Below are 23,958 nucleotides of genomic sequence, written 5' to 3'. Positions count from 1 at the left end.
CCTTAATAATAGACTCCAACGCGCTCCCGGCCACTGAGGTTAGTCAAACTGGAATACAATATCCCTTCTTTTGCTTCTTCCTCCCTTATTAGGGGGAACTGGCCAAAATTGACTACAAAGGGACAGCAGAGGACAGCAGAGCAGCAATGGCTGGAGTTTCTGTGAAAAATAAGGGAAGTGCAAGGCAGATATATTCCAAATCAGAATGGATGAAGGACACTACTGTAGCTGACAAGTGAAGTCAGAGCCTAAGCTAACGCTCAAGGTCAGCCGAGGTGCAACAATTGAAGGAGCTGTGAAGGGAAATCTTCTATAGAAACCACAGAAAAACTACAGCACAGAAAAAGGGCTTTTGGCCCTTCTTGGCTGTGCCGAACTATTTTCTGCCTAGTCCCACTGACCTGCACACAGACCATATCCCTCCATACACCTCCTATCCATGTATCTGTCCAATTTATTCTTAAATGTTAAAAAAGAACCCGCATTTACCACCTTGTCTTGTAGCTCATTCCAAACTCCCACCACTCTCTGTGTGAAGAAGCGCCCCCCCCAATGTCCCCTTTAAACTTTTCCCCCCTCACCCTTAACCCATGTCCTCTGGTTTTTTTCTCCCCTTCCCTCAGTGGAAAAGCCTGCTTGTATTCACTCTATCTATACCTATCATAATTTTATATACCTCTATTCCCTGAAGCGTAGAAGAATGAGGGGAGATTTGATAAAGTCCTAACCTATTCAACCTTTCTCTGTAACTGAGTTTCTCAAGTCCCGGCACCATCCTTGTAAACCTTCTCTTCACTCTTTCAGCCTTATTTATATCCTTCCTGTAATTCGGTGACCAAAACTGAACACAATACTCCAGATTCGGCCTCACCAATGCCTTATACAACCTCATCATAACATTCCAGCTCTTATACTCAATACTTTGATTAATAAAGGCCAATGTACCAAAAGCTCTCTTTACGACCCTATCTACCTGTGACGCCACTTTTAGGGAATTTTGTATCTGTATTCCCAGATCCCTCTGTTTTACTGCACTCCTCAGTGCCTTACCATTAACCCTGTATGTTCTACCTTGATTTGTCCTTCCAAAGTGCAATACCTCACACTTATCTGTATTAAACTCCATCTGCCATTTTTCAGCCCATTTTTCCAGCTGGTCCAAGTCCCTCTGCAGACTCTGAAAACCTTCCTCACTGTCAACCACACCTCCAATCTTTGTATCATCAACAAATTTGCTGATCTAATTTACCACATTTTCATCCAGATCAATGATATAGATGACAAATAACAATAGACCCAGCACTGATCCCCGTGGTACACCGCTAGTCACAGGCCTCCACTCTGAGAAGCAATTCTCCACTACCACTCTTTGGCTTCTTCCATTGAGCCAATGTCTAATCCAATTTACCACTTCCCCATGTGTACCTAGCGACTGAATTTTCCGACCTAACCTCCCATGCGGGACCTTGTCAAAGGCCTTACTGAAGTCCATGTAGACAATATCCACTGCCTTCCCTTCATCCACTTTCCTGGTAACCTCCTCGAAAAACTCCAACAGATTGGTCAAACATGACCTACCACGCACAAAGCCATGTTGACTCTCCCTAATAAGTCCCTGTCCATCCAAATGCTTATAGATTCTGTCTCTTAGTACTCCCTCCAATAACTTACCCACCACCGACATCAAACTTACCGGCCTATAATTTCCCGGATTACCTTTTGATCCTTTTTTAAACAACGGAACAACATGAGCCACTCTGCAGTCCTCCGGCACCTCACCCGTAGATACCAACATGAAAAATATATCTGCCAGGGCCCCTGCAATTTCAACACTAGTCTCCTTCAAGCTCCGAGGGAACACCCTGTCAGGTCCTGGGGACTTATCCACTTTAATTTTCCTCAAGATAGCAAGTACCTCCTCCTTTTCAATCTGTACAGTTTCCACGATCTCACTACTTGTCCCCCTTAATTCCATAGACTTCATGCCAGTTTACTTTGTAAATACAGACACAGAAAACCCATTTAAGATCTCCCCCATTTCTTTTGGTTCCGCACATAGCCGGCCACTCTGATCTTCAAGAGGACCAATTTTATCCCTTACAATCCTCTTACTCTTAATTTACCTGTAAAAGCTCTTTGGATTATCTTTCACTTTGACTGCCAAAGCAACCTCATGTCTTCTTTTCGCCCTCCTGATTTCCTTCTTAAGTATTTTCTAGTAGTTTTTATACTCCTCAAGCACTTTATTTACTCCCTGCTTCCTATACACATCATACTACTCTCTCTTCTTCTTTATCAGAGTTGCAATATCCCTTGAGAACCAAGGTTCCTTATTGCTATTCATTTTGCTTTAATCCTGACAGGAACATACAAGCTCTGCACTCTCAAAATTTCTCCTTTGAAGGCTTCCCACTTACCGATCACATCCTTGCCAGAGAACAACCTGTCCCAATCCACGCATTTTAGATCCTTTCTCATTTCTTCAAATTTGGCCTTCCTCCAGTTTAGAACCTCAACCCTAAGACCAGATCTATCCTTGTCCATGATCAAGTTGAAACTAATGGTGTTATGATCACTGGAACCAAAGTGCTTCCCTACACAGACTTCCGTCACCTGTCCTAACTCGTTTCCTAACAGGAGATCCAATATTGCATCCCCTCTAGTTGGTCCCTCTATGTATTGATTTAGAAAACTTTCCTGAATACATTTTACAAACTCTGAACCATCTAGACCCCTAACAGTATGGGAGTCCGAATCAATATATGGAAAATTAAAATCCCCTACCACCACAACTTTATGTTTCCTGTAGTTGCCTGCTATCTCTCTGCAGATTTGCTCTTCCAATTCTCGCTGACTATTGAGTGGTCTATAATACAACACCACTAAAGTGGCCATACCTTTCCTGTTTCTCAGTTCCACCCATAAGGACTCAGTAGACAAGCCCTCTAATCTGTCCTAAGCTGCCAGTCCTATGCCTCCTGTAGCCAAGTTTCACTAATTGCTATAACGTCATAATTCCACATGTCAATCCACGCCCTCAACTCGTCCGCCTTCCCCGCAATACTCCTAGCATTGAAATATATACACCTCAGAAGATTTTTACCACCACTCACAACCTTTCTATTAGCGGATTTGCTTGGACTTTTAACATCATTTATGTTCACACCAGCCACACTGTTAGCTGTGGCACTCTGGTTCCCATCCCCCTGCAAATCTAGTTTAAAGCCTCCCCAACAGCACTAACAAACCTCCCTGAAAGGATATTGGTCCCCCTGTAGTTCAAGTGTAACCCGTCTCTCTTGTATAGGTCCCACCTGCCCCAGAAGAGGTCCCAATGATCCTGAAATCTGAAACCCTGCCCCCTTCACCAGTTCCTCAGCCACTTGTTCATCCTCCAGAGCATCCTATTCTTACCCTCACTGGCACGTAGCACAGGAAGCAATCCTGACATTACCACCCTTGAGGTCCTGCTTTTCAACTTCCTGCCAAGCTCTCTATACTCACTCTCCAGGACCTCCTCACTCATCCTTGCTTTGTCATTGGTACCGATGTGCACCACGACATCTGGCTGATCACCCTCCCGCTTCAGAATGACACGCAAGCGATCAGAGACATCCTTGACCCTGGCACCCGGGAGGCAACAAACCATCCTGGATTCTCTGTCACGACCACAGAACCTCCTATCTGTACCTCTAACTATCAAGTCCCCCATCACTACCGCTCTCCTCTTCTTCCATCCTCCCTTCTGCACTGCAGAACCAGACTCAGTGCCAGAGATCCGGCTGCTGCAGCTTGTCCCAGGTAAGTCATCCCCCCCAACAGTATCCAATGCGGTATACTTGTTGTTGAGGGGAATGGCCACAGGGGAACCCTGCTCTGCCTGCTCTTTCCTCGCCTGACAGTGACCCAACTACCTGTGCGCTGCTCCTTTGGCGTAACTACCTCCCTGTAGCTACGATCTATAATCTCCTCATTCTCCTGAATGATCCGGAGGTCATCCAGCTCCTGCTCCAGTTCCCTAACGCGGTTTGTTAGGAGCTGCAGCTTCATGCACTTTTTGCAGGTGTCATTGTCAGGGACACCGGAGGGCTCCCTGACTTCCCACATCCTGCAAGAGGAGCGTTCCAACATCCTGCCTGGGATTCTCTCTACTCTAAACAATCTGGACAAAAAACTTACCGGAACCTACCCTGGCCTCTGCCTGTTCTCGCTGAAGCCTGCTGAGACAAAGCTGTCCCACTCTGACTCAGTCCACTCCGACAATAGCCGCTACAACGATGGTCGCTGCAGATGGTGTTCTGTTTTTAAACCCTGACAATTTTGTACAAGTTCCTAAGGGGCGACTGTGGATGACAAGGGGAGTCAAGGACAGTATAAAAATAAAAGAGATGAAGTATAAAATAGCAAGGATGAGTGGAAAGCCAGAAGATTGGGAGACTTTTAAGGAGCAACAGAAGATAACTAAAAAGGCAATAAGGGGGGGAAAAGATGAGGTACGAAGGTAAGCTAGGCAAGAATATAAAGGAGGATAATAAATGCTTCTTTAGGTATGTGAAGAGGAAAAAATTAGTTAAGACCAAAGTTGGGCCTTTGAACACAAAAACAGGTAAAATTATTATGGGGAACAAGGAAATGGCAGACAAGCTGAACAGGAACTTTGGATCTGTCTTCAATAGGGAAGACACAAACAATCTCCCAGATGTAATAGTGGCCAGAGGAATTAGGGTAACAGAGGAACTGAAGGCAATCCGCATCAGGCAGAAAATGGTGTTGGGTAAAATGATGGGACTGAAGGCTGATAAATCCCCAGGGCCTGATGGTCTGCAACCCAGGGTACTTAAGGAGCTGGCTCTAGAAATCGTGGACGCATTGGTTATCATTTTCCAATGTTCTATAGATTCAGTATCAGTTCCTGCGGATTGGAGGGCAGCTAATGTTATCCCACTTTTTAAGAAAGGAAGGAGAGAGAAAACAGGCAATTATAGACCAGTTAGTCTGACATCAGTGGTGGGGAAGATGCTGGAATCAATTATAAAAGATGAAATAGCGGCATATTTGGATAGCAGTGGTAGGATAGGTCCAAGTCAGCATGGATTTATGAAGGGGAAATCATGCTTCACTAATCTTCTGGAATTTTTTGAGAATGTAACTATGAAAATGGACATGGGAAAGCCAGTGGATATAATGTATCTGGACTTTCAGAAAGCCTTTGATAAGGTCCCACATAGGAGATTAGTGTGCAAAATTAGAGCAAATGGTATTGGGGGTAGGGTACTGACATGGATAGAAAATAGGTTGCAGACAAGAAACAAAGAGTAGGGATTAATGGGTCCTTTTCAAAATGGCAGGCAGTGACTAGTGGGGTACCGCAAGGCTCGGTGCTGGGACCGCAGCTATTTACAATTAAAGGCATCCGTTAGTCTTGCGAGACCATGGATCTGCACCTGGAAAGTCTTCACTCTCCAGGGCGCAGGCCTGGCCAAGGTTGTATGGAAGACCAGCAGTTGTCCATGCTGCAAGTCTCCCCTCTCTATGACACCAATGTGTCCAAGGGAAGGGCATTAGGACCCATACAGCTGAGCACCGGTGTCATCGCAGAACAATGTGTGATTAAGTACCTTGTTCAAAGACACAACACGTTGCCTCGGCTGGGGCTCGAACTCACGACCTTCAGGTTGCTAGTCCAATGCCTTAACCACTTGGCCATGTGCACACACGTTAATGTATATTTACAATAAACATTAATTATTTAGATGAAGGGATTAAAAGGAACATTAGCAAATTTGCAGATGACACAAAGCTGGGTGGCAGTGTGAAATGTGTGGAGGATGTTATGAGAATGCAGGGTGACTTGGACATGTTGGGTGAGTGGGCAGATGCATGGCAGATGCAGCTTAATGTGGATAAATGTGAGGTTATCCACTTTGGTGGCAAGAACAGGAATGCAGATTACTAACTGAATGGTGTCAAGTTAGGAAAACAGGAAGTACAATGAGATCTAGGTGTCCTTGTACATCAGTCACTGAAAGTAAGCATGCAGGTACAGCAGGCAGTGAAGAAAGCTAATGGCATGTTGGCCTTCATAACAAGGGGAGTTGAGTATAGGAGCAAAGAGGTCCTTCTGCAGTTGTACACGGCCCTGGTGAGACCACACCTGGAGTATTGTGTACAGTTTTGGTCTCCAAATTTGAGGAAGGACGTTCTAGCTATTGAGGGAGTGCAGCGTAGGTTCACGAGGTTAATTCCCGGGATGGCGGGACTGTCATATGTTGAAAGATTGGAGCGACTGGGGTTGTATACACTGAAATTTAGAAGGATGAGAGGGGATCTGATTGAAACATATAAGATTATTAAGGGATTGGACACGCTAGAGGCAGGAAACATGTTCCTGATGTTGAGTGAGTCCAGAACCAGAGGCCACAGTTTAAGAACAAGGGGTAGACAATTTAGATTCAGCCATGATCACAGTGAATGGTGCTGCTGGCTTGAAGGGCTGAATGCCCTACTCCTGCACCTATTGTCTATTGTCTATTAAAAGCAAAAGAGAGGGCATAAAAGGAAGCCAAAGCTAGTGGGAAGATAGAAGATTGGGAAGCTCTTAAAAAACTTGGAGAAGGAAACTAAGAAGGTCATTAGGAAGGAAAAGATGAATTTTGAAAGGAAGCTGGGAACTAATATCAAAGAAGATACTAAAAGCTTTTTTAAGTACATAGAAGGGTAAAGGGAGTTGAGGGGAGATACAGGACCAATTGAAAATGATGCCCTGAAGGTATTGTAGTGAGAGATGCTGAGATGGCAGAGGAACTGAATGCGTATTTTGCATCGGTCTTCACAGTGGAAAAAATCTGCAGTGTACCACACATTCAAGAGTGTCAGGGAAGTGAAGTATGTGCAGTGAAAATTGCAGCTGAGAAGGTGCTCAGGAAGATTAATGGTCTGAAGATGGATAGAACTCCTGCACCTGATGGAATTGATAGACTCTGGCATTGTTCTGGATGACTAGAAAATTGCAAATGTTACTTCGTTATTTAAGGAGGGTGGCAGGCAGCAGAATGGAAACTATAGACCTGTTAGTCTGACATCAATGGGGAAGTTGCTGAAATCAATTGTTAGGGATGAGATTACAGAGTATCTGGAAGCACATGACAAGATAGGCAAAAGCCAGCATGGTTTTCAGAAAGGAAAATCCTGCCTGGCTAACCTACTACAATTTTTTGAGGAAATTGCAAGCAGGGTAGACAAAGGAGATGAAGTGGATGTGGTGTACTTGGATTTTCAGAAGACCTTTGACAATTGCTGCACATGAGGCTGCTTAGCAAGATAAGAGCCCATGGAATTACAGGGAAGTTACTGGCATGGTTGGAGCATTGCCTGATCAGCAGAAAACTCTCTCTCTCTCTTCTCAAAAGCACAGTTCATAGGGATACTTCAGAATCCCGTCACACACAAAAAATTGACTAAATGAAAATTACAGAGTTTGAAACAATACAGGCAAAAAATCATCAGATGACAGAGCAAAAATGTGTACAGTTTCCAACTTAACATCTGGATATGCAATCAGCTCTAATATTGTCAGTACCTTTCACATGTACCTTTCACAGTACCTTGCGATATCAGATTCCAATTTAACAACCTTCTATTCTTATCCTTCATTTTAGTTAAAAACACCAATCGATTATGATCCGTGTAAATCACAAGGGGTCTTTGAGCAGGACAAGTATAAACCTCAAAATGTTGTAAGGCCAGAATAAGTGCCAATAACTCCTTTTCAACAGTTGAATAATTTTTCTGGTGCACATTAAATTTCTTTGAGAAATAAGCTACTGGATGTCCAATATCATCCACACCCTCCTGTAACAGTACTGCCCCAGCAGCTTCGGCGCTAGCGTCTATTGCTATCGAGAATGGTTTTGAAAAATCAGGTGCTTTGAGCACAGGATGATAACACAGGATGGTTTTCAGATGTTCAAATGCCTCCTGGCAAAAATCACTCCATACAAATCTTTCACTCTTCCCTAGGAGTTTTATTAGGGGGAGAGCGATGTCAGCAAAGTTCGTACAACACTTATGATAATACCTAACCATTCCTAAAACCCTTCTCAAAGTTTCCTTGCCAGTCAGAACAGGAACTTCAGCAACAGCTTGAACCTTGGCCTGTACAGAAGCCAGGTGCCCCTGGCCCACCACATAACCCAGAGATATAACTGTGGCATGGCCAAACTCACTTTTAGCTAGGTTCACAGTAAGATTGGCCTTAAAAAGTCTGTCAAACAGTTTTTCTACCACTGCAATACGCTCTTCCCACGTGTCTGTCCAGACCACTAAATCATTGTTATGAACTGTGCTTTCTAACCCTCCAATCACAGAATTGACCATTCTTTGAAATGTCCCTGGAGCATTTTTCATCCCGAAGTGTAAAACATTGTATTCATACAGTCGAGACAGTGTCACAAATGCTGATATCTCTTTAGCCCTGTCTGTTAAAGGAACACGCCAGTATCCTTTTAACAAGTGAATCTTAATAAGGTATTTAGCCTTCCCCACTCTTTCAATACAGTAATCCATTCTCTTTCTTTGTTCTCTCTTGTTTCTAATTCTTTGTTCAACCCTTTTACTGTCCTCAAATTTCACTCTGTGAAGAAGCTGTTTCATCGGCTGGGCTGGGTTCATAATGACGTGATGCACTGCACCTGTGCACCATTTCAAAATGCCAATTAGTCCTTTCACTTGTTTTCGCTGTGTAGGATCCAACTGATGGACCTTATCAGTAATATTTTTCAAAACAATGGAATTCTGACATTTCGGTGAGATTAGATTCAGTGGGTAAACATGCTTTTCCACTCCATTATCAGATTCCACGACTCCATTTTGTTCCATAACAATTCTCCCAGCTGCAATTCTAGCTAACAAGTGTGTTATTTTGACTCGACCATCTTGTAAACTTTCCTTTGCAAGGACACAAAGCTTACTAAATCTCTTCCAGAGTTTGAAAACATAACTAAACACACTGACACATATTTCTAAATCAGACCATAGTTCTCTGAGTAGAGTCAAAGGTCCTTTTGGCCTGTAATTGAACACAGGTTCCAACAAACTACCCTCCAATGCCTTCTGAATCGAATCTCCAACAGGAAATAAGAGGGGGGAACCCCCTCATCCCAATTTTTCCCACTTCTCACATAATGTGCTTTAATCATGGTCTTAACAGTTGAGCTGAGCCGTTCCAAGGCTCCCTTGGACTCTGTGTGATATGTAGATGACACCATGTGCTTAGCTTCCACTTCTCTAACTATCCCCTGGAATGTTCCCGAAGTAAAGTTACTGCCCTGGTCAAATTGAATTTCTCTGGGCAGACCTACCAGTGTGAAAAACTTACTGAATGCTGTTACCACAGTCTTGGCCTCAGTGTTTTCAAAAGACACTGCTTCAAGGGACCTAGACACAGCACACACAATTGTTAACACATACTGATAACCAGCTGCAGTCTTTTGCAATGGGCCTACACAATCCACTATGACCCTAGGAAAAGATTCACTAAAAGCAGATATCGGATTAAGCAGTGTTACCTGAATAACCAGATTAGATTTCCCCTCAACTTGACAGGTATGGCAAATCCTGTTACAATTCACAACATCCCCCCTTAAACTAGGCCAGTAAAATTCCTTCATAATCCTATTCACCGTCTCTCTCACTACATGAGGTCTACCTAAAGGCATTCTATGAGCCATGTTTAAAATTTCAGCTCTGTAAACTTTCAGAACCACCACATAACTTGCAGGCACTGTGGCTGGGCTCCACTTCCTCATCAAAACCTCATCTTTAAGGCAACATCCCACTGACTCTCTCTGAACCTCCACTCCTGTGAGAGCTATCTCCTTTAAAGCCTCCATTTCAGAATCTCGCTTCTGTTCCTCTATAAATTCCTTCCTCAATAAAGACAAACCTTTCTCATACACCTTACTCTTATCAGCTGTACTACCCTCTAAGTCCAGCTGAAATCTGGAAGGTAGAAAAGTCTGTGACACATCATTATACTTTAAACCTCTGCTTTTGCTATCATGGGCCTCAACTGGCTGCTTACTCATCAGCTGAATTGCTGAAACACTTTTATCTTGGAGAGGTGTCAACGTGCCTCCATTGTTTACCAAACTCTGCACCATCATCAGGCTGATGAGAATCATGTATACATTATGAAAGAGGCCAAGTAATCTCTTTATCAACTTTCTCCGACCTTCACGATGACTTGCTTCCATAGCAACATCCACTCCAAAACCATAACAAACTTCCTCGTTCTTCTCCACAACATTACACTGAATAACATTATGACCTTGCAGATGCTCAAATATCCAAACAAAATTCAACAGAGCAGTACATCTTTCATCAGCAGGCCTTTGTCCTGCAATCAGGGTCAAAGGTCGCGAAACCTATTCAACCTTTTCCAGCACTTTATCCAAAAGTCCAGGAACACCACTTTTCCCATTATTTTCAGCAACACTGACCTCACCAGCATTTAAAACATGGTCTAATACAAGTAACTGAGAATCCCCACATTCCACTGGTACCAAGGTTAACCCCTTATTCACTGAATCAAGATCATCTGACACACAAAAACTGCATTCCTTTTCAACTAAGTCAGACACCTCCGACTTTAACTGAGCTTTAACATAAGGTTCAGAATCCTGTGAACTCACAGGTACTTCCACAACCTGAACACATTCAATCGGAACAGCTGCCTCTTCTGGGCTATCATCACTTGTCCCAGTTTCAAATTAAAAGTCACTGCGAACCTCACAGCTATTCTCTGGCAAATTCTTTCTGGAGTAAGATCAACCTCATGGGTTAAAACTTCTTCATCTGCTTTCTTATCAGACCGCTACAGGGTAGCGGCATCCTCTACATCTGGGTATGCTCTTACATCATCAGGACTTTTAAATTCATCACACAAAACGAGCCCTTCCGAGCTGCGAAGATCATCAGGGTCTGACACTAAACCTTTTTGCTGCAACTTCTCCCTTTTAAACTGTCTCTGCCTTTCTGCCACGTGATCTTCACGTTGCCATTTCTCCCTCTCAAGCTGTCTCTGTCTTTCTGCCTCTTCTCTCTGTTTTGCTGCCTCTCCAGCCTCTCTCTTGAACTGTTTTACTTTCAATTGCTCCATCTTTAATTTTTCCAACAGAAGCTGAAACTCATCCTCAATAGGTTTACCTTCCACGAACATTTTCAACACATCCTCAGTAAACTGCTTCGTCGAAATATAATATTCAACTATTTTTCTTTGAATTTCTACCTTAGTCATACCCTTCTTTCCCTCAGTTCTCAATTCCTTAGCAGTGTCCTGCACATCATCCTTTTTAGTTAACTTCAAAGTCACCGGGTCTGGCGATTTCAGAAAGTCCCTAACATCCATTTCTGCTGTTTTTCCACACAACCAAATCAAAAGGGATTTTTCCCAATAAATTCAAACCAGCCTCCCGACCAATTTGTTCATATCCCGGACGAGCCCTCAGTTTATGTCATGAACCCCATGACGGGAATATAGAACCAGCAGAGATGGAAAACACTTTGGAGTCCAGTATTGCTATAAACTAATAATATTTATTAGTAACTACGCAATACAGTAATATAAATGTAGATAAATCAAACAGGTTAGTAAATCAGTAAGTGTGGAAATATATGTATGAAAAACCAAGCTTCTTTAATTCTAGGGGTAAAAAGATACAGTCTTATGATGATGAGTAAAGTTCAGTTCAGTTCGTGGTATTGAGTTGAGTAGTGATGGAGAGAGAGAGAGAGAGATCTGAGTCTTCAGGTGAGCTGATGCCGTCGATCTTCTCGCTGTCCTTCAAAATCCTTTAAAAGTCACCAACTGTGACTTTAACAAAGGGGAACGGTTTTCTCTGGTGGAGCTATCCCCCAGGTGAGTGTGGACACATGGACAACTCCCCACCAGTCAACCTCTTTCCTCTTTTCACTGCAAGAGCGATGGATCGATCCAAATGATCGATCCTCCAAAGCCCACTTTTTCTGCGGGCACAACAGTGCTCATTCAGTGTCCAGAACATGTGTCTGAGGTCTGTATCATCTGACCTCCCATTTTCTCTCACCGTACTGGGTACCACCTGTCATTCAAATAATCCCTCCTTCCTTTGTGAAGAAATGCAAGCAGGCAAAAATCCTTGAAGTATCAACAACCTGCCGAAAATCATAACATCGAGTGTCCATTAAATTGCACCGCCTTCGGTCACCATAGCAACTTATGAGCTGCTCGGTGCTGTCTCCAACTCCAGCAGAAATTCAAAAGTTAACCAGTTCTTTCTCGTGCCTTAAAGTGACAGTCCAACCAGTTAGTCTTTGTGTGTGTGTCTGTCTGTCTGTCTCTCTCTCTTACAAACAAGTCGATATTAAATAACTCTCTCTCTCTTTTCAGAAGCACAGTTAATAGGGGTACTTCAGGATCCCCTCACACTTGGGAGTATTGTGTGTAGCTTTGGGCTCCTTATTTTAAAAAGGATATACTGGCATTGGAGAGGGTTCAGAGAAGATTCACGAAAATGATTCCAGGAATGAAAGGGTTACCGTATGAGAAACACCTGGCAGCTCTTGAGCTGTATTCCCTGGAGTTCAGGAGAATGAGGGATTATCTTATAGAAACATACTGAATGTTAAAAGGCCTGAACAGATTAGATATGGCAAATATTTCCCATGGTAGGGGAGTCTAGGACAAAGGGCAGGACTTCAAGTTTGAAGGACGTCCATTTAGAACAGAGATGCAGAGAAATTACTTTAGTCAGAGGGTGATAAATCTGGAATTTTGTGCCACGAGCAACTGTGGAGGCCAAGGCACTGGGTGTATTTAAGGCAGAGATAGATAGGTTCGTTATTAGTCAGGGCATCAAAGAGTATGGGGAGAAGACAGGGGCAGTGGGGATGACTTGCTGAATTGTATCAGCACATGATTGAATGGCAGAGCAGACTCGAGGGGCCAAATGGCCTACTTCTGCTCCTATATCTTATGGCCTTAGAGAGTGGAGTGACATTTGCAATCTTCTGGTCCTCTGGGACCATGCCAGGATCAAGTCATTCTTGAAAGATCATGACCAATGCATCTGTTATCTCTTCAGCAACCTCTCTCAGGCCTCTGGGATGTAGTCCATCTGGTCCAGGTGATTTATCCACCTTAAGACCTTTCACTTTGCCACGCACTTTTTCCTTTGTAATAGCAGTGATACTCACGGACCTCTGGCACACTGCTAGTGTCTTCCACAGTGAAGACAGATACAAAGTACCAATTAAGTTCATCTGCCATTTCTTTGTCTCCCTTTACTACTTCACCGGCATCACTTTCCAGTGGACCAACATCAACTCTCACCTCCCTTTAACTCTTTATATAACTGAAAAAGCTTTTGGTATTCTGCTTTATATTGTTGGCTAGTCTGCCCTCATAACTTCATCTTTGATTGAAGTGTCTGATGGTTGAGGGTCAAAACTTGTTTCTGAATATGTGGTGGGGTTCCCTGATGATGGAGGCTGCTTTCCTGCAACAACTCTCCATGTAGATGTGCTCAATGGTGGGGAGGGTTTTACCCATGATGGACTGGGCTATATCCAGTACTTCTTGTAGGATTTTCTGTTGAAGGGCATTGGTGGTTCCATAGGCTATGATGCAGCCAGTCAATATACTCTCCATCACACATCTACAGAGGTCTGTCAGATTTTCAGGTGTCACATGAATCTCCGCAAATTCCAAAGGAAGTAGAGGCACTGCTGTGCCTTCTTCATTTTACACTTAACTGCTGCGCCCAGCACCTGTCGTCTGGAATGATAACACCAAGGAATTTAAAGTTGCTGACCCTCTCCAACTCTGATCCTCTGATGGGAATGGCTCATGGACCTCTGGTTTCCTCCTGAAGTCAGTAATCAGGTGCTTGGTCTTGCTGACATTGAGGAGGAGGTTATTGCTGTGGCACCACTCAGACAGATATTCAGTCTCCCTCCTATATGTTGATTCATCACCACCTTTCATCCCAGAATTACCACCAGCTCCAAGAACTCTTGCTGTTTTCCCAGTGGGACAGAGCAGCCTCACACATGGAAATGCTTTACTGACATTTGTCATGAGGAGCAGACATTGAAATCAGTGAAACGGGCACTGCCGTGGAATCCATCAGACACGGCACCTCAGGAGGAAGGGGAAGGTGTACATTTAATAGTCTGTGGAATTACCAGCTGGCTCACACTCCATTAGCACATTTTGACCCACCAGTGACCCATCTACACAGGGAACATCGATACCCTGACATCTCAGTCTTTTCAATAAGATTCGGCTCTTGTTACTTCAGAGAACACCCTCAGGTTTGTTGTCAGCCAGGATCAAAATATTTCTCATTGATTACCTTCACCTGGGGCTGAATGTTTATGTCAGAAGCAGAGTTTAAACAATAAGATTAATGTGATCATTGTGAGTATTGTATGGATTTCAATAACATAAACAGAGACACAATCTTAATTCTTTTTATATTCTCCATCTTCCTCCCTGGTCAGTTTCCTAAAATTCTAGTCCTTATCTCAGTACCCGGATTTACCAAACAGAACGGAAAAGTTTATGACAATACATTGCTGACATCACAGTGCAGACAATGGCTTTATCACATAAACACAATGGGAAAGTTTATTACAATACACCGCTAACTTCACAGTGCAGAGAATGGCTTCATCCCACATAAACACGCCAATAAAAATTTGGTGGGGTGGAATTTGGAAGCTCCAAGAGTTTTCTGTATCTTTTAAAATGAATATTAATCTTGTCTTCCCTGTTTTTAAAACACTTAATGGTTTGTGACCAGAGTACATCACAGAATCACTTTCCTTTCATAATCCTACTCAGGCTCTCAGGTTGTCTGCCACCGGCCTCTTAAATTTAAAAAAAAAATCTCCCTCAGAAGAAAATAGGCAGGTCATCTTTTTTGAACTACACTCCTAAACTGTGGAACTCAATACTTAAACCTATAGGGGATGCAGACTCAGTTGACACCTTTAAATGAAAGCTTAAAATCTATTTATTTAACCTTGCTTTCAACAAACATCGTTTTGTCTTTTATTTATATTTATTTTTATTTTATTTTTCATATTTGTACTTTTAGCCCATTGCCAGCAACTTTGAACTACATCATCTGTGTGAAAAGTGCTCAATAAATAAATTTTATCTTTTACTTATCATCGTTATTGAAGTTTCTTTCATCATGTCATGCCTAATCCCACACTAATCTAATGCATTTTGTACCTCCCTCCCCTCCCATCCCTTCTCTTGCTACTTTTTCCATTTCTCCACCTTTTCCATCCATCCACACTTTCACTTCACAGCCATTTCCTTCTGTTCTCTCCAACAGAAAACCCAAGCCTCAGGTTTGACAAACAGTTCTTCTTCTCTCATCCCACCAGTGCAGCAATGAATGTTGGTTCAAATCCCGAACGGGCTCCTCCTTGGGATGACAGGTACATCACAGTGATGGGGTTGAATGACGGCTGCATTCAATATCTGCCACCTCACTGTTTATTCTATCAGGGGAGTCACCCAACTTAGCCTCTACTGGAAAATACAACTATGGCACATTCTGTACCCAATCACATCCTGAATAAACACACGGATGGAAATAAAATGGAAGTCTGTGAGGGAGGGAAGGGTTAGATTTTTCTTGGAATAGGTTAAAAGGTTAGCATAACATTGTGGGCCAAATGGCCTGAACGATGTTGTACATTCTATGAAACATAAAGCTACCAACCAAAGAGGCTTAGCTGTATTATTCTCAGCTCTTGTCCATCCACAATGAAGGTGTAATCTCCTTGGTCACCATCTTCTGCTCCATTCACAGTCAGAGCACCATTAGAAGTATCAAAGTGCAGACGAAACTTGAACTGGTCACTCAGTTCCACTAAGCTGTGACCTGGGGCATGATGCAAAATGCTCCTACTGGTGAACATCCAAACTATTTCACTCTTGCTGGGATCAACTTTGAGTTCAGGATCCAGTAAAACCGATGAGCCAAGGAGACCAACCTCTTCTTTATCTTTATCTGTTAATAAAAATAATTGTACTCATTTAAAATGTGGTGGCTGTGAAACACCGAAATAGAGAACTTTGTGAAACTATGGCAAATGAGAACATACTACTGAATAGATATTGTGCCACTCTTTACTGGGGTTACAGGAACTTGTCTTTTGGACTAGACTGTTGTGAAAATTCTTTCTGGTCCAGCCTCCCACCTCACACCCCTCAGCAACTTTGGCTGATCCAAGACTCTCACACTATACCTGTTAAAGCCGGATCCCAGTGCTTCTGATCTACACTGGCTCCAAAACTAGCAATTCACTGGCTTCAGAGCAGGAGGTGTTAGAGTTGGAACGGGAGTGCGGAGGAAGCCATTTTTGAATTTTTCGTTTCTTTTTCCCATCGGCGTTCAGAGAGGCAGGACTGCGCAGGCGTGTGATGTCGGGCAGTGAAGCGCGGAGGATTTAAAAGGAACAGAACCTTATATAGTGGGCAGTGGAGTTTGCGGGCTGCGGAGTGAGCCGGGAGCAGAGTGAAGGCTTAAGGGCTTCGGCTCAACGGGCTTAGGCGGAAACGGGCGAGGCGAAGAGGGTTTGGTATTCATTTTTTTGTTGTTGTTTGAGGAGAGGGGCAGTATGAGTGTGAGGGCAGTTTGTTGTTCTCGGTGCCAGATGTGGGAGGTCCTGGTGTCTCCAAGCCTCCTGGACATCCACATCTGCGCCAGGTGTGCCGAGATGCAGCTCCTAAGGGACCGCGTTAGGGAACTGGAGCTGCAGCTCGATGTCCTTTGTCTGGTCAGGGAGAGTGAGGAGGTGATAGAGAGGAGTTACAGGCAGGTGGTCACACCGGGGCCACGGGAGGTAGACAAGTGGGTCACGGTTAGGAGGGGGAAGGGGAAAGGTCAGGTACTAGAGAGTACACCAATGGCTGTGCCCCTTGACAATAAGTACTCCTATTTGAGTACTGCTGGGGTGGGACAGCTTACCTGGGGAAAGCGACAGTGGCCGTGCCTCTGGCACAGAGTCCGGCCCTGTAGTTCAGAAGGGTAGGGAAAGGAAGAGGAGGGCAGTAGTAATAGGAGACTCGATAGTAAGGGAGTCAGATAGGCGATTCTGTGGACGCAGTCCAGAAATCCGGATGGTAGTTTGCCTCCCTGGTGTCAGGGTCCAGGATATTTCTGATCGCGTCCAAGATATCCTGAAGTGGGAGGGTGAGGAGCCAGAGGTTGTGGTACATATAGGTACCAATGACATAGGTAGGAAAAGGGAAGAGGTCCTGAAAGAAGAATATAGGGAATTAGGAAGGGAGTTGAGAAAAAGGACTGCAAACGTAATAATCTCGGGATTACTGCCTGTGCTAGGCGACAGCGAGAGTAGGAATGCAATGAGGTGGAGGATAAATGCGTGGCTGAGGGATTGGAGCAGGGTGCAGGGATTCAAGTTTTTGGATCATTGGGACCTCTTTTGGCGCAGGTGTGACCTGTACAAAAAGGATGGATTACACTTGAATCCTAGGGGGACCAATATCCTGGTGGGGAGATTTGCGAGGGCTACTGAGGTGACTTTAAACCAGAATGGTTGGGGGGTGGGAATCAACTTAAAGAGACTAGGAGAGAGGAGGTTAGTTCACAACAGGGGGATGGGAACAAGTGCAGGGAGACAGAGGGGTGTAAAATGAGGGTAGAAGCAAAAAGTAGTAAGGTGAAAAGTAAAAGTGGCAGGCCGGCAAATCCAGGGCAAAAATCAAAAAGGCCCACTTTTCAACATAATTGTATAAGGGCTAAGAGTGTTGTAAGAGTTAGCCTGAAGGCTTTATGTGTCAATACAAGGAGCATTCGTAAAAAGGTGGATGAATTAAAAGTGCAGATTGTTATTAATGAATATGATATAGTTGGGATCACATAGACATGGCTCCAGGGTGACCAAGGATGGGAGCTCAGCATTCAGGGATATTCAATATTCAGGAGGGATAGACATGACAGAAAAGGAGGTGGGGTGGCATTGCTGGTTAGAGAGGAGATTAACGCAATAGAAAGGAAGGACATTAGCCGGGAGGATGTGGAATCGATATGGGTAGAGCTGCATAACACTAAGGGGCAGAAAATACTGGTGGGAGTTGTGTACAGGCCACCTAACAGTAGTAGTGAGGTTGGGGATGGCATTAAACAGGAAATTAGAAATGTGTGCAATAAAGGAACAGCAGTTATAATGGGTGACTTCAATCTACATATAGATTGGGTGAACCAATTTGGTAAGGGTGCTGAGGAAGAGGATTTCTTGGAATGTATGCGGGACGGTTTTTGGAACCAACACGTCGAGGAACTAACTGGAGAGCTGGCCATTCTAGACTGGGTATTGAGCAATGAGGAAGGGTTAATTAGCAATCTTGTCGTGAGAGGCCCCTTGGGTAAGAGTGACCATAATATGGTGGAATTCTTCATTAAGATGGAGAGTGACATAGTAAATTCAGAAACAAAGGTTCTGAACTTAAAGAAGGGCAACTTTGAAGGTATGAGACATGAATTAGCTAAGATAGACTGGCAAATGATACTTAAAGGGTTGACGGTGGATATGCAATGGCAAGCATTTAAAGATCGTATGGATGAACTACAACAATTGTTCATCCCAGTTTGGCAAAAGAATAAATCAGGGAAGGTATTACACCCGTGACTGACAAGGGAAATTAGGGATAGTATCAACTCCAAAGAAGAAGAATACAAATTAGCCAGAAAAAGCGGCACACCTGAGGACAGGTAGAAACTCAGAGTCCAGCAGAGGAGGACAAAGGGCTTAATTAGGAAAGGGAAAAAAGATTATGAGAGAAAACTGGCAAGGAACATAAAAACTGACTGTAAAAGCTTTTATAGATATGTAAAAAGAAAAAGATTGGTTAAGACAAATGTTGGTCCCCTACAGACAGAAACAGGTGAATTGATTATGGGGAACAAGGACATGGCAGACCAACTGAATAACTACTTTGGTTCTGTCTTCACTAAGGAGGACATAAATAATCTTCCGGAAATAGTAGGGGACAGAGGGTCTCGTGAGATGGAGGAACTGAGGGAAATACATGTTAGTAGGGAAGTGGTGTTAGGTAAATTGAAGGGATTAAAGGCAGATAAATCCCCAGGGCCAGATGGTCTGCATCCCAGAGTGCTTAAGGAGGTAGCCTAAGAAATAGTGGATGCATTAGTGATAATTTTTCAGAACTCTTTAGATTCTGGACTAGTTCCTGAGGATTGGAGGATGGCTAATGTAACCCCACTTTTTAAAAAAGGAGGGAGAGAGAAACCAGGGAATTATAGACCGGTTAGCCTAACATCGGTGGTGGGGAAAATGCTAGAGTCAGTTCTCAAAGATGTGATAATAGCACGTTTGGAAAGCGGTGAAATCATCGGACAAGGTCAGCATGGATTTGTGAAAGGAAAATCATGACTGACGAATCTCATAGAATTTTTTGAGGATGCAGCTAGTAGAGTGGATAGGGGAGAACCAGTAGATGTGGTATATTTGGATTTTCAAAAGGCTTTTGACAAGGTCCCACACAGGAGATTAGTGTGCAAACTTAAAGCACACGGTATTGGGGGTAAGGTATTGATGTGGATAGAGAATTGGTTGGCAGACAGGAAGCAAAGAGTGGGAATAAACGGGACCTTTTCAGAATGGCAGGCAAAGACTTGTGGGGTTCCACAAGGCTCAGTGCTGGGACCCCAGTTGTTTACAATATATATTAATGACTTAGTTGAGGGAATTAAATGCAGCTTCTCTAAGTTTGCGGATGACACGAAGTTGGGCGGCAGTGTTAGCTGTGAGGAGGATGCTAAGAGGATAGGTGAGTGGGCAAAGTCATGGCAGATGCAATTTACTGTGGATAAATGTGAGGTTATCCACTTTGGTGGCAAAAACAGGAAGACAGATTATTATCTGAATGGTGACTGATTAGGAAAAGGGGAGGTTCGACGAGACCTGGGTGTCATTATACACCAGTCATTGAAAGTGGGCATGCAGGTACAGCAGGTGGTGAAAAAGGCGAATGGTATGCTGGCATTTATAGCGAGAGGATTCGAGTACAGGAGCAGGGAGGTACTACTGCAGTTGTACAAGGCCTTGGTAAGACCATACTTGGAGTATTGTGTGTGGTTTTGGTCCCCTAATCTGAGGAAAGACATTCTTGCCATAGAGGGAGTACAAAGAAGGTTCACCAGATTGATTCCTGGGATGGCAGGGCTTTCATATGATGAAAGACTGGATCGACTAGGCTTATACTCATTGGAATTTCGAAGATTGAGGGGGGATCTTATTGAAACGTATAAAATCCTAAAGGGATTGGACAGGCTAGATGCAGGCAGATTGTTCCCGATGTTGGGGAAGTCCAGAATGAGGGGTCACAGTTTGAGGATAAAGGGGAAGCCTTTTAGGACCGAGATTAGGAAAAGCTTCTTCACACAGTGAGTGGTGAACCTGTGGAATTCTCTGCCACAGGAAATAGTTGAGGCTAGTTCATTGGCTATATTTAAGAGGAAGTTAGATATGGCTCTTGTGGCTAAAGGGATCATGGGGTATGGAGGGAAGGCCGGTACAGGGTTCTGAGTTGGATGATCAGCCATGATCACAATTGAATGGCGGTGCAGGCTCGAAGAGCCAAATGGCCGACACCTGCACCTATTTTCCATGTTTCTATGTTTCTTGGAATAGGTTAAAAGGTTAGCATAACATTGTGGGCCAAATGGCCTGAACGATCTTGTACATTCTATGAAACATAAAGCTACCTACCAAAGAGGCGCAGTTGTATTATTCTCAGCTCTTCTCCATCCACAATGAAGGTGTAATCTCCTTGGTCACCATCTTCTGCTCCATTCACAGTCAGAGCACCATTAGAAGTATCAAAGTGCAGACGAAACTTGAACTGGTCACTCAGTTCCACTAAGCTGTGACCTGGGACATGATGCAAAATGTTCCTGCTGATGAAGGTCCAAAGTATTTCACTCTTGCTGGGATCAACTTTGAGTTCAGGATCCAGCAAAACTGATGAGCCAAGGAGACCAACCTCTTCTTTAACTTTATCTGTTAATAAAAATAATTGTACTCATTTAAAATGTGGTGGCTGTGAAACACCTAAATAGAGAATTTTGTAAAACTACAGCAAATGAGAACATAATACTGAATGGATATTGTGCCACTCTTTACTGGGGTTACAGGAACTTGACTTTTGGACTAGATTGTTGTGAAAATTCTTTCCGGCCCAGCCTCCCACCTCAAACCCCTCATCAACTTTGGCTGATCCAACACTCTCACACTATACCTGTTCAAGCCAGATCCCAGTGCTTCTGATCTACACTGGCTCCAAAACTGGCAATTCACTGCCTTCAAATTTCTCTATTTTCCATCTCTCAGAAAGTTGAATTGCCTAACCTTTAGATTTCTCTGGGGTTCATTCGTCCCATTTTCAGGAACATCCCTCAGTTTCAACACCTTGGCAACACAGGGGACAGGCAGAACCTCAGCACATGGTGGTACCTGGTGCCTCTGTATTTAGGTTCCACACACAGCCTGATGTAGCCACACATGAAGTTGGTCATCAGGGTGAGGGTGACATCGGGTAAATTTTTGCTCCCACTATACAGGGATTTGTGTATTGTGATCTGCGCCTCACCCACTCCATCTCAGACCCCCAAATGAACCTGAAAACAGCTCAAGTGATTCTCAAGCTGGAGGAGGGGGGCATGGACAACACTTGCACCAAGTACAGCAGCCTGAGAGCCCCTCACACCTGATGACCAGGTTCTTCCCAGATATTGATAGGGAGCGCCCTCCCCACAGACCCAATTTCAGTTTTATCTTCTCAGTCCAGTCCAGGCAATTATTCAAAGTTCAAAATACAAAGTAAATTTATTAGCAAAGTGCATATATGTAACCATATACAACAATAATATTTATTCTCCTGTGGTCATTCACAGTAACTACAAGAAACACAAATTAATCAAAGAATGACCACCCCCATCCAATGTGCAAAAGACAAAAACTGTGTAAATATAAAAAAATAATAGTAATAAATAAGCAATAAATATCAAGAACATGAGATGAACAGTCTTTGAAAGCAAGTCCATTGGTTGAGGGAACATTTCAATGATGGGGCAGATGAAGTTGAGTGAAGTCATCCTCTTTGGTTCAAGAGCCTGATGATAGTTGAGGGTTAATAACTGTTCCTGAACCTGGTGGTGTGAGTCCTGAGGCTCCTGTAATTCTTCCTGATGGCAGCAGTGAGAAGAGGGCACAACCTGGGTGGTGGGAGTCCCTGATGATGAATGCTGCTTTCCTGTAACAGCACTCTGTGTAGATGTGCTCAGTCGTTGGGAGGGATTTACTTGATGGACTGGACCATATCTGATACTTTTCGGAGAATTTTCCATTCAAAGGCATTGATGTTTCCATACCAGGCTGTGACACAACCAGTCAATATACTCTCCACCACACATCTATAGTGGTTTGTCAGAGTTTTAGATGTCATGCTGGATCTTTGCCAACCCCTGAGGAAGTAGAGGCTGATTTATCACATTTGTCTCAGTCTACATCAGCAAACTTGAAAGTGGCGTTGGAGCTGTACGTAGCCACACAGTCGTCAGTGTAAAGTGAGTAGAGTAGGGGTGAAGCACACAGATCCTGTGGTGCTCCTGTGCTGATGGAGATTGTGGGGGAGATCTTCCTGCCAGGTACAGCACAGGTTTGGTCAGGTGAACCAGAACAAACTTGTCCCAATTGGTGACGGCCTTGGACAGGATCTTATAGTTGACAATCAACAGTAAAATGGGTCTCCAGTTTCTGATGTCACCCCTTTGCCCCTATTACTTGTATATGAGGGGAATGATGCCTTTCCTCATGGAGTCTGACATGCTGCCAGCTGGAAGTATTGCATTGTACACTCCCAGCAGGTTTGGGCCCATCAGTCCCACGTAGCCGAGTACAACTCAGTCAGTAAACCATCACCATCCTTCTGAAGGGGTGCTGAAGGCATTGTGCAGCTTGTTTTCATCAGGAATGTGGAGGTGCTGTCCAGCCTGCTGTCGGCACTACCCGCTGTATCGATGACGCAGTTGAAGTCACCAACCAGAATGACCAGCTGTGACGTCACCGGCAGTGGTGGGAGCGGCTCGAGGATGGCCAGTCTCTCGCTCCGCACGGGTGAGGTGTACGTGTTAATTAACCAGAGCAGAGTGTTTCAGTACATTATGCATGCCACAAGCAGCCACATCCACCAACCACCTCTCTGACTTGGGTGATTGAGGAGGTGTCACCCTGTAACAGAATTCCTGGCCAGAAGGATGTCAATCGTTGCCCCCAAACACACAGACAGACCATGGGGCCACCATCACAACCAACTCTGGTAGCTGCAGAGTGTGTTTGCCCACACTCCTGTAAAAAAATTCACGTCAGCCTTGACCTTGGCCAGTTATTGTAAGGCACTGACACATCACACTGTTCTCTTCACACTGATTACGTTCAAAGATGCCAACTTTGTTTCTATGATTAGTTCTTGAGTTACATTTCTTGTCCAGGTCACTCAGCCTGAGCTGTCAAGGACATCCCTCTCTTTTGAGGCTGTGCCCTCTGGTCTTCAATTCACCCACGAAAGCAAACATCCTCATCACATCCACTCCATCTTGGCCTTTCAAATTTCATTAGGTTTCAATGAGATCTCCTTCATTCTTCTAAACTCTTCTGAGTACAGGCCCAGAAACTTCAATCACTACTCATATGATAACTCTTTCATTACAGCAATCATTCTTGTAAAACTCCTCTGAACCCTCTCCAATGTCAGCACATCCTTTCTTAAATAAGGGGCCCAAAACTAATCACAATACTCCAAGTGAGGCCTCAGCAGTAATTTATACAGCACCAGCATTACATCCTTACTTT

At 43.9% G+C, this 23,958-nt stretch overlaps 1 protein-coding gene across 5 annotated transcripts in view; it reads right to left on the bottom strand.

The window, feature by feature from the left end:
* Positions 1 to 23,958, bottom strand: part of LOC134346678 (uncharacterized) — a 213,327-nt gene that overhangs the window by 129,323 nt on the left and 60,046 nt on the right. For all 5 annotated transcript variants that reach the window (XM_063048178.1, XM_063048179.1, XM_063048180.1 and 2 more), the window contains 2 exons: positions 20,818 to 21,108; positions 15,780 to 16,070 (listed from right to left, as the gene is read on the bottom strand). In XM_063048178.1, coding sequence (XP_062904248.1) covers positions 15,780 to 16,070; positions 20,818 to 21,108 — 582 coding nt within the window. The remainder of the gene's footprint in view (positions 1 to 15,779; positions 16,071 to 20,817; positions 21,109 to 23,958) is intronic.

Source organism: Mobula hypostoma, chromosome 5, assembly GCF_963921235.1.
Source record: "Mobula hypostoma chromosome 5, sMobHyp1.1, whole genome shotgun sequence".
NCBI lineage: Eukaryota > Metazoa > Chordata > Chondrichthyes > Myliobatiformes > Myliobatidae > Mobula > Mobula hypostoma.
Note: the sequence above shows the minus strand (reverse complement) of the source record. Positions and strands in the feature narration are given on the sequence as shown.